General features: G+C 31.3%; 1 protein-coding gene and 1 long non-coding RNA gene across 2 annotated transcripts; both read left to right on the top strand.

The window, feature by feature from the left end:
• Positions 1-10664, top strand: Osi1 (Osiris 1). The gene is made up of 3 exons (XM_090115639.1): positions 1-430; positions 5602-5777; positions 10156-10664. The coding sequence occupies exons 1-3, from the start codon at positions 1-3 to the stop codon at positions 10351-10353; spliced, it is 804 nt and encodes a 267-aa protein (XP_089971765.1). The 3' UTR covers positions 10354-10664.
• Positions 3324-4660, top strand: LOC149898186 (uncharacterized). Its single transcript, XR_016458092.1, has 3 exons — positions 3324-3710; positions 3837-3898; positions 3974-4660. It is a non-coding gene; the product is annotated as an uncharacterized LOC149898186 (long non-coding RNA).
• Positions 10665-11963: the final 1299 nt, after the last annotated feature.

Below are 11963 nucleotides of genomic sequence, written 5' to 3'. Positions count from 1 at the left end.
ATGACGCATTGGAAGATAGTCCTCTCAATTCTGTTCATCGCAAGTGAACAAACAATGTGCTCTGAAGATAGATATCTACGCTACGTCAAAGACAGCTGCATCGTGAAAGGCGAGGCTTTATCCTGCGTCAAGTACAAGGCTTTGAAAATCGCCAAGAAGACGCTTTTCGGCGACGTTAGCAGTAATGAAACTATCATTGCGAATGACGTCATAAGTTTCGTACCTTTGAACTCGGATGTTCTAAAAGATATTAATGTTACTGAAGAATTTGATTTGTTGAGAGATGGTCAAAGGAGCATTATTTCTGAGTGGACAGAGATCGCTAAATACTTTATGAGTTTGGTTCGTGATTTCTTCAAAATGAGAGGACTGAGGGTGAATCTGCCGCCCGGAGCAAGGACTATTGAGGAGCAGGATACTGAAGATGATGGTAAGGATTTTTAATGACTTTAAATGACTCACACGTATTTCTCCAAATGATGCAGGTACATATATTTTTCCTAGTTGGCTTCATTTTACCTACAATTTTAACCTTTTTATTATTTATTAGTCTTCTCATGATTATAACAATTATTATGTTTCATTTTCTAATTAATATAGAGCAAAGTGAATAGACTACGCATATTAAACCAAGACCTTATTTTTAACCTAAATCTAAATAAGCTTACGTATTCGGATCGAATTCTGAGAACATCAGATCAACCTGATGTACAATAACTGAATAAATATTCTACTTTATATTGACAATTTTAAACGAAATGTAAAAGAGATTTATAACACAGAAAATTATATTATCTGTGGTAAAAGTAAACAAATAATACATAAATAGTATTCATGATATTTTTTATTTCGCAACAGAACCTTAGTTGATTAATTACTAACTAACATAAAAAAACTATATTTTTCCTAGCATTTTCTCAGGATTAATAATAAAATAAAAAGTTCATACCCCTATCCACGTGCTCTGATTAATATTTATAAGGCGACACGATCGCGGGATGTCGTATTACTTCCATCAAAGTTCATCGACCTTTATAACCATCTGGGATGAAATGATTTTGTTTCACGAGATTAAATAAAAATTACTTCGCTTTTTCTTAAGGAAAACAAAAGATTGATAAAAGGCTTTTTAGTTGCTAAATTTTATCATTTTTCAACAGACTTCAAAAAAGGAGGAGATTCTCTCGTTTGTTACCTCAAAACTTTCGACTGAATGAAAACATTTTGATGAGACTTTTTTAATTGAAAGCCGTCGCTTGGCCCCATTTAACGTTTTTCTCATTCTGACACATTGAAATAGGTTTAGTTTTCCTAACAATAATTATTAAGTACAAAGGTTTTTTTTTTTTCAATTAAGGGCAGAGTCCAAAGCGTTTCTTCTAAACCATTGAAAACTAACGATGCGTGTACTCTTGTGAAGTATAAGGAAGGAATTTCACATCAGTTTCAATGATTGAATTTCTTTTAGGTCAGTAGGGGATAACGTATGTGAAAGATTCCACGCATTTCAGTTCTTTTTGCTTTGGACAGTAAATAGTTTTCCGGAAAAATACATGCGTGATCCGACAAAATAATAGCTTCATATAAATTATATATTATGTTCCAAATAAAAACATTTTGAATTTTGAAAACTTGTTAAAAGTCATCTAATTCGCACTTAATATGAACCATATTTGAATTCATAACATGATACTATGTTGATAGATATGTATATAATATCTATACTAGCTGTGCACCGCGGTTCTGTTAGTCTTAGCGTGATGATAATAAATGCCTTCCTCGATAAATGGGCTAGATAGCCCTAAAATAATTTTTCAAATCGGTCCCGCAGTTCCTGAGATTAGCGCGTTCAACCAAATAAACAAACTATTTAGCTTTATTATATCAGTATAGATTTTATCCGATTGCAAGCCATAAAACAATTTTTTTACTGTTTCATTTATAATAGAATCAATAACCTCCTTAACAAAGTAAATTGAACGTCATCGTTTTTTTGTGCTAAATAAATTAAGAGCATACGAATTACGATTAACAACAAAATGTAGTTTAAACGGCTGTGTCGAAAATAATCGGACCGTATCGTGGGATAGATAGCAGGTCGTAAAGGTTAACGTGAAACAAATCGATGTAATTAAAGCAAATATTATAACTGTTTATTTAAACTATTTTAGAATTAAGTATTACGTGCATAATTTTTGACACGGAAATGACTTGTTACCAACAATATGGCCAAGTTGAATACATATTATCATCTATATGTTGTTAGCAATTTAGAAACCTTGTAATGTAGAGACTTAGAATTAAACTATTTCAAAAAAATGAATAACGATAATATACAAAATGGTAATGGTACCTACCTATGGTACCTACCTTAAATGTTCGGTGGTGTGAAGGTATCCTCACAAGTAGGTTTTTATCTATACTAATTTGATTTGAAAAATTATTTCGGTGTTAGAGAGACCATTTATCAAGGTAGGTTACAGGCTATATTATATCATCACCCTAAGGCCAACAGGAGCGGAACAGGGAGCGGTAGATAAAATATAATAATAATTTACAATTTATTTCACAGGTATATATTTAAAATATAAGATTCATACATAAAATTATTGAGTTCATAAAAATAAGCTATTATCTATATTGTCATTTGTAATTGTATCCTAATCCCAAGAAATACAGGTATTTATTTCAAATCTCGAGTTATTAATATTCGGGATGGAACCTTAGGTAACCTTCCAAAATACTGATCCCGGGTCTAACCTAACTTCACCCTATCTCACACACACCAGTGTTAAGATCTCTATAAATCTTTTATATTTAAAATTTTCTACAAAAAATGTCCTGGAGGGAGGTAACACACCACAGTTCTAAATAAGAAAACATAATATTAACTATCGAATACAAAAATAATCACGTCAATCAGTTGAACAGAGTTATCGAGTAGAACCAATAATAAATATATGATAAACTCGTGATAATATTGTATTGTCACCGATCCTTGATAAAGGCACAAAGTTTGAATAAATCTTGGGTCAAAATCGACTCTATAGGAGTCGGTTACATACAAACGTGAAACTAATATAACCGTGTTACAAAGAAAATATCGAATTCATATTCTCTTTCGTTTTTAAGAGCGTCGTTTTAAGGTGATGAATTAATTTTTCTAACATTTACGGCCCTTTTTAAACCTTCGTAATTTTTATATTATTAAAGTTGTCGTGATGAAAATTCTTGACAAGAAAGTTCAATAGTAACACAATACGTCTACCGTTTTAGAAACATGATTCCATGATATTTTCTCGATAGAAAAAAAATACAAAGTTGTCATTGTTATTTTTTTTTAATCTCTGGCATCTTCAAAATAACAAACGTAAAGTTACGACTTTTTGGATATTAACTATAAAATATACAACCTATACGTCTACCGATTTAGAATTTTGAAATATGCGATGGTTTTGAAATAAACAAGAAATACTTGAAATTAGCGCGCGACCAGCCAATATAGCGAGAGCCGCCCTGTACCTTCCTACCCCGATCGCTGCACGAGTCATTCCCACTACGGCCGTCACACGGGGAACTTGTGTCGCTCGCGCAATCGTAACAAAGGGTGACAACACGATAAGACAAAATGGGGACAATAAAGAAAATAAGAAGAAGAAACATAAAGGTTGGAGGAAAAAGAATGCTTACAATTGGAACAAATTAATGAAGTAAGTTGGTTTTATTTTAAATTTGATGATAATTGTATTATAGACGATGTTTGATATGTACCCCTGTTTTAAGTACATAACGAATGTGTAAGATTTTTTCATTTATAGCATAGATAATCTTTTCAGAAATCCGGAATCCAGAAGGAAAATAAACCCACTGATTGTTCACAATGTGAACCCACTCCTTCGTAAGTACCTTTATTCAGTCAAAAATGTATGTTATCAACGCTCTACTTTTTTTTATCGCATGATTCCATTTTTAGCAAAAAGCAACAAAGTGCAAAGAAATAAAAAATCATGGTGAACTTAGTGGAAGTATGGTGGATGTAATATGGAACAGGAGCTCATTGGAGTAGTATTATATTTAAAAAAATACGAAAAAAATTCAAGAATTACATTTCTTAGTAGGTGGTAGATAAGTATGTTGTATAAAGAATTTGATGTTGATATTTATTTCATTTATACTTACTACACCTGTGCGGGAAATTGCTTAGTACTAAAACAGGTTTATATTCATATTTACTTATTAATGTGAGTTTTTATTTCGAAAAATTTTGTGTAAGTATATTAAATTGAGTTCCTGGGTGATCTGGAAACACAATTGGGCCCGGAAGATGGCGCTGCAGTCACTCCTCCTAATCACATGAACCGATTTGGATGAATATTTGTGTGCACATTTCATTGTTGTGGGATGATTGGTTGATTCGTTTTCACATTAGCTAATATTATGTATTTTTGTTGTAAACTTAATTTAATGTTTATAATACATTATTATTGGTATAAATAAGCCAGTGTTCGTCTCACATTGCTGTACCTGCCTACCTACCCTACCAGGGCCTAACTTTGTTCTGGCTATTTTATTTTGATTATTTGTAATGAATAATTACAATTATAATAGAGTGCAAAAAATAAATACATGCGTCAATATATTTTGTGTTTTTTTAAAACAATTTTTTTATTTAAAAAAATATCATTCCGACCGCACCTATTATAACCTGTATTATTTTGTAATAAAGTAAACATTACTAAATAATAATAATTATTAATAATGTCTAAGAAGTTGTTAAAAAGAAGATTATTTGTTTATTAAGCAAGAAAATAAAACCAATAAATCAACAATTAAATAAATGTATAACAATATTATAACTGTATGACGACTCCATACATGTTTGTCCCGAGTCGGCCAGCGGCAGCGCGGCGAGTTTGCAAGAATGACTTCGCGCACACCCGCGTTCGCGATAGCGAGCTATTAGACTCCGCCCGCCAAGCAGTGGATTTTTTTTTGTGTATCGTCTTAAAAGCAATCAACACAACTGAGTAATATTTTAATTTTAAATCTTCCTTTAAATTACGTAATTTACTAACTGTAATTTCGCTTCTAATATAGTTTTAATTAATCTCCGAGCTAAGAGGAATTTCCTGAGCGCATCTGCAACTGTACAACAGTTATCATTTAGGATTTATTTTCCGACATTTTTGTCGTAATAATTCTGTAGGAGTAATACTTACCTACAGTGAATATTTGCCAAAATACGTGCCTAGTAACGTACGTAAAATAGTTATTTTTTAAATATCATCGATTAAATTTAGTATAGAATTGTTTTGTATTTGTTTTTTTTTTGATATACAAATAACAGTAGAGTAAATAGAATTCAATTTCAATTTTCTATAAAAGACATATAGGTAGCAAAATAATTATTGTGCTCGTAAAATATCTAGAAACTCGATACAAATGTATAAAATTGCACGAAAAAAATATTTGCTACTTCGTTTGTTGCCTGTTACGTAACTGTGATTTCCTGAAATTCTTGCGGGAACGGGGAAAAACGGGGATGCACGTACAAAGTCGTGGGCGGAAGCTAGTCGTATAATATATAAATGAACATTACAGGTCGTGGCAAAAAGAAGAAGCTGGCAATCATGATCCCATTTCTGAACCTGCTAGCAACACTGAAGACGAAAATGTTGCTAATCCCAATTCTGTTGGGCGTCATGTTGATCAAGAAGTTGCTGCTCGTTGCTGCCTTGTTGGTGCCTAGTTTGCTGAGTACTTTGAAGGCTTGCAAGGTAAATATTTAATGGGCTGCACAATGGACAGTGTTGGCCCATCATTGACAAATGATTGTCAAAGTTTGCAGCCATTAAAGGGATTATGAATAAACAAGCAACATACACTATCGTGATGGCCTCGACTCGCCCAACGCTGCCCATTGTGAAGAGGGCCCATTAATATAAATATGTTATACTCGTCCTGATTTGGATACTTAGTATTTAATCCCGCTTAAAACTAAATTAAAATTAATTCGGTACGTAACGTCGGTATTTCAATATATATTTTTACTATTTGTTCAATCTAGGTTCATATTGTACAAAATAATATATTAGACAATATAATTGATGACGTAATTGGATGTCTAAAGTGACATATATCTCAGAAGGCATTCACAAGCAGAAACCCATTAGTATTAGCCAATCGAAATTAGGCTGACACAATTATCCGCCAATCACGATTTAGCAAAGCAATTATGCTTGCGAATGAGTTTCTGTACAGACCATATTATCTTAATGTAATGATTATTAACAAGATGAAGTTACTATCCTATAAATCAGCAAGATGTTAAAGAATTTGACGTTATCATAAGTATTAATGACTGCACGACTATAAAGTATACATAAAAAGAACTAAATAATGTACAAACAAATTCGGACCGCTTGAAAGAAAATGTAGCGTGTAACATCTAGTTATATATTAGTTGGATTTTATGATTCCCTCATAAAAAAGAGGATATTATGCGTCCCATAATATTACATGATGTAAAACCATCCAAAACCACGCTTAGTTATAATTTAAGCAGTATGTATTGTTTAACGTAGCATTTTTCATTATTTATAGTGACTATTTTAAACAATAACTTGAATTCAGTAACAACTAAAGGCTATTTCAGGAAATTATTTTTACCTCAGATAAAAAAAACGTTAAGATATCTTTCATATTTCGCGTATATAAAGATAAGAATCTATTGCAATGCCCAGTAAAAATAAAAACCTTTATAACCAGCTTGAACTGTTAGTAAAATATTTATCTCCAGTGGTTTACGCTGCAAATAAGAGGAAATAACGTCTTCTTACTTCTTAGAAATTACTTGTATGTTAAAGTCAGAATTGGATTATTTCTTGATATGACACGCTGCAGTTGTACCGATTAAAAAAAATGTATTTCGCTGGATTTAATTGTTGTTATGATGATTTTAGTTCAGGAATTATTTGCATGATAAAATCTAAATATTAATAAACTTAAACAACTGTATAATGCTATAATATTATACTTTATAAGCTTTCTGCCCGTGACTACGCCCGCTTTGTCAAAGTAAAACCCGCATATTTCCCGATCCCGTGAGATTTCAGGGATAGAAAGCTGAGTCATTCGGGGTCTTCAGCTACATACAAATTTCATTGTAATCGGTTCAGTAGAGTTGCGCGAAAGAGTAACAAACATCCATACTTACATACTCACAAACTTTCGCATTTTATTAGTAGGATTTGAAAGTATGTTTTTCGACCATAAAATGTCATAAAAACATTATTAATGAGTTTTACTAGTTATTAATATTAATGTATATTTCTCGTGGTTCATTAAAAAAAATACCCTTTTGTACATTACTCACGTCATAAAATATTTCTAATTCCAAATAGAGACTGAGTTTTCTGAAATGAATTTAAGTCTCTTAATTGAATTTATAAGTCGATCTAACTGCTTCATACGTTTCAAAGGCGAACGTGTGAAACTTTCAAAATAACGAACTTTGTTCATATTGGAAATGTATTTTTCATTAGGATTTATATAAATTAAGAAATGAATTCTCTATAATCACCTGAAACTATATTTCGAGATTAATGTGTGATATTTTCATATTTCCTTGTATTAATTTTTAATATTTATATAAAAGGTAAATCTAACGAAAAATTAAGACTAAAGCAAATCTATTCCTAACAGTGAATAAAATTATATGTGATACTTATTAGTTATTACCTACACTATAGTGTGTTATGTGTGTTCACTTCTGAAACGTGTGCTCGGATATAATTTAGCTTTAGAATTCATCTTTTATTTTCTCCATTAAGTTAGTAAATAGGTAATAACTATCAACCCAAAAATATTATTCGTATTAAAAAATATGAATTCTAACTCGTCATTGATTGCTCTACCGTCACTACATAGTGCCTATAAAACAAAGTCGCCTTTTCTGTCCGCATGTCCCCATGTATGCTTAAATCTTTAAAACTACGCAACGGTATTTGATGCAGTTTTTTTTAAAGATAGATGAGTCAAGAGGAAGGATTTATTATATAATTTATTAGGTTTTAGACATTGCGGGCGAAGCCGCGGGCGCATAGCTAGTATCCAATAAAAAATAAAATAAATAAGCCACGTTTATCGACTCTGGAGCGAAATAAATAAACTTAAGTTATCTAAATCCACTTGAAATCCAGGCTTTTAGGTATTATATCATCCAATGTGGGTTTGTGCTGATTATATAGATATATTTTATATGCAGCGATAGATTGTTGGATTATAATCAAACTAGCTTACTGCTCGCGGGTTTTTTCGCGTACCATCGGAAATTCCCATGGGAGTAAAATGTTTTATCGCGGTAAAAAGGAGCCAATGATAACTCTTGTTAACTATTGCCAGAAACAAAAAAAATAAGTACTTCATTGTGAAAAATAAACAATATTGCCCCTTTTTTCGTTTTTTCTCTCTAGGTATAAGAACCTTCCTTGTGCGTTAACAAAAACGTTTAAAAATACCTGATTTGGGCGAGCCGTTCTAGAGTTTAAAGCAAATATTTTTTTTTAATATATAGTTAAAAAAATTACACAAACACGTACTAATTATAAAATAAAAGCAAGTTCAACCTTTGAAATTCAGATGTCAGTATACAATAGATTCAGAAGTTTCGAAGTTAATTAATTATCTTATCATGCGGGTTCGGCTGTTGCTTTTGGGAATTAAATTGAATCTGTGTACTTTAATTGTGATGTAAATTAAGCTGGCATAAGCTGACATATTATTCAATGGAAATTTCGATCAATGTTGACCAAATTTCAATATTTACTACCTACATTTTTTTGTAATTTTTAGTGGGGGCGACAATCGATTGTTTGCGGCTTGATTCTCATGATAACTAGATAATAACTTTCATGCTAAAAATTTTCTTTTATTTATCTGTATGAAATTTAGTAGAGAGCTATCTCTCTCAGATCCGATCATCTGTTTTAGCATAAAAAGGTAACAAACATCGATACAGACATATACACTATTACGTTTATGAATACTTTACTCGTTGGTAGGATTTATTTTAATTATTGCTATTCATAAATATTTTTCTTGATTTAGTTGCTTTTGGGTTAATTTAAGTTTACATCAAATCATATGTTTTAATTAATTAGAGGTTCTTTCTATTCTCCTATCTTGAGTGGTTGTTAAGCTTTTTTAAGTACATATTTATCATTGAAGTACTGAGCGGAAATAGTAGCTTTATCTCTATGATAATGTTATCGATTATATAAACACAATACAAAATATTTTCATGAAGTGCGAGAATTGAATGTAATCTTCTTATATATAAAAATGAATCGCAAAATGTGTTGGTAAGCGCATAACTCGAGAACGGCTGAACCGATTTCGATAATTCTTTTTTTATTATATTCCTTGAAGTACGAGAATGGTTCTTATGTAGAGAAAACGTAAACATGTACCACGGGCGAAGCCGGGGCGGACCACTAGTACAATATAAAACATGCCTAGTTCTGTATGAATTAGATTAAAATATATAAAATAATTCATCATCATCATCAGCCCATTTTTGTGTGATATAGTGCCTTATATAAATAAATAAATTATGTTCCCACTAATGGGGCACGAGCCTCCTATAAGGGTACTCGATGTATTTAAGCTTAAATATAATACGAACCTTCAGTTCGTTGTTATGTTATTCACAAATATTTCTATTTTATCAGGAATCGAGTATATCTTAGTGTGTTCTTAGTTTAAAATACAATTCTATAAGTTTACATTTATTTATTGCAGTAACTAATTTGGGGCCCTGATTTCAGAGAAAATAATGTATCAAAATAACATTTTAGTAGGTACATATTTTTGAGTTATATGTAGATAGATCAGTAGATAGATATGAAGTGAAACTTCTTTAGTCGCGTTGAGAGTAAAATTTCAATTCGCGTCATAGCACACTATAAAGTGACGATTTTGGTATCTTTGAATCTTGCCAAAGAAGTTTCACTTCTGACACGTGTGATCGGCACACACGTTCTTTTTATGTAGCGCGATATTGTGTTCTATTTCATATTATAAGCCATTTAAAATTTGTCTAAAATATTTTACAAACGTTTCCATGATTTTAACGTTTAATTCCTTCTATTTCAGCACCACCATCCAATGACACACTACTCGTATTTCGGCAGTGATGCATCTGACTACAACTCGGACTATTCCAATAGCTACGCATATTCTTCAGGAGGTGGGTACGGGAAGGATTGGCCATCTAACAGGGCATACACGATTGCCAAACATCGGCCAACACCCGCCCCGGTGTATATCACAGCACCTGGTACTGCGAAGTAATAGAATTATCTAGAATGAATACAGCTTATGGGCCATCACAATGGGCAACGTTGGGCAAGTAGAGGCAATCACGGTAGTCTAGAGGGCCTAAATGTCTATAATAGGTCGTCACTGTACATGTTTATTCATATTCGCCGTAATGGTGGCAAACATCAACGATCATTTGTTGGGCCAACGCTGCTCATTGTGAAAAGGGTCCATTATATGTGAATCTATAGACTCCTGAGTTGGTAAAACTGTCAGGAGCTAAAAGTATTAAATTATTAATGATTGCAAATATTTTTAAGATGTGTAAACTATTTTGTATTTATTAATTTATTCAGTAGCTATTTAATCTTGATATAACATAATGAATTACTTATAATGCAATAGTAATCATGTCTTATATAATAAATACCTATTTATTGTAGAGTAGAGATATTAGTATAGCGCAATGAATTTTCTTTAAGTTTTTTTGATCAAATGCAATTATAGTGGCTTAAAAATCTGTTTATTTATTTACTATTTAAATCTCGATAGGACGAATGTCTTTTTGTAGTTAGTTCCTTATCCCGTTTTTATTAATATCCATGTTATCATAAATGGAAAGACTGTCAAGTAGAACTTTTAATATTATGTTATTTTATAAAATAAAGCATTTATTACAATTAAATATAATTTATTGGTGTTGATATCGATTCAAGAAATGTTTAGATATATATTCAAAACTAGCGGTCCGCCCCGGCTTCGCCCGTGGTACATATTTACGTTTTCTCTACATAAAAACCATCCTCGTACGTCAAGGAATATAATAAAAAAAGAATTATCGAAATCGGTTCAGCCGTTCTCGAGTTATGCGCTTACCAACACATTTTGCGATTCATTTTTATATATAAGAAGAAGAAGAAGATATTAATTATAATAATTTATTTTACATTGTAAGAATATTCGACTTATTGATTCGTAATTTATTTATTAATTTTAAGGTCGTTAATTTAATGATAACCTAACTTTGTTAATTTTATCTTAATCAACATAGTTATTTTATTTGTATGTTTTCAAAGTGATGCTTATAAAGCTTAAATTATATTTTGTCTATGTACAAATAAACTATTCAATATTATAATTGTATTTTCATTTATCCCTATTTATTATAACTACAATGAAACACAATTCAGGTTTAATAAATTTCATCACGATTGTTGCATTTTTTTATTTTTTAAACATAACTTTCATATTATATTTTTTTAGATTTGTTTGTATAGGTACTAATTGACGCCTTAGATATTTTTTCTTTACCAATTACTATTTGTGATTTTAAGTATTATTTAACTATCAACTCAATAATTTGACCTATATTCATGCCTCAACCTTTGTACCTTAAAGCAGGTCATATAAGGGATTATTCTCTTCAATTGACCTGAAGGACAGATAGAAACATATAACCTATTTCTACGTAACAAGCGCAATTTCCTTTGCTAACTATAATGCTCCAAGGATCCAATAAAATTGTTTGTAAAATGAGGGCTCTTATTCATCCATACATTAGATTGATGTAATATTATAGTGAACAGTTTTCTTTGCAAGCTTATACAGCGTTGAACTATTGTTTTCATGAACTTCAAATGATT

Source organism: Colias eurytheme, chromosome 23, assembly GCF_061535395.1.
Source record: "Colias eurytheme isolate Ceu_HAF_F1 chromosome 23, ilColEury1 Martin Lab GWU primary, whole genome shotgun sequence".
Classification (NCBI taxonomy): Eukaryota; Metazoa; Arthropoda; class Insecta; order Lepidoptera; family Pieridae; genus Colias; species Colias eurytheme.
The sequence above is the reverse complement of the archived record's forward strand: the minus strand, read 5'-3'. Positions and strand labels throughout refer to the sequence as shown.

Coding starts and splice junctions, on each gene's coding strand:
- Osi1 (XM_090115639.1), top strand. CDS start 1: ATGACGCATTGGAAGATAGTCCTCTCAATTCTGTTCATCGCAAGTGAA. Junction 431..5,601: donor GCAGGATACTGAAGATGATG/GTAAGGATTTTT, acceptor TGAACATTACAG/GTCGTGGCAAAAAGAAGAAG. Junction 5,778..10,155: donor GTACTTTGAAGGCTTGCAAG/GTAAATATTTAA, acceptor CTTCTATTTCAG/CACCACCATCCAATGACACA.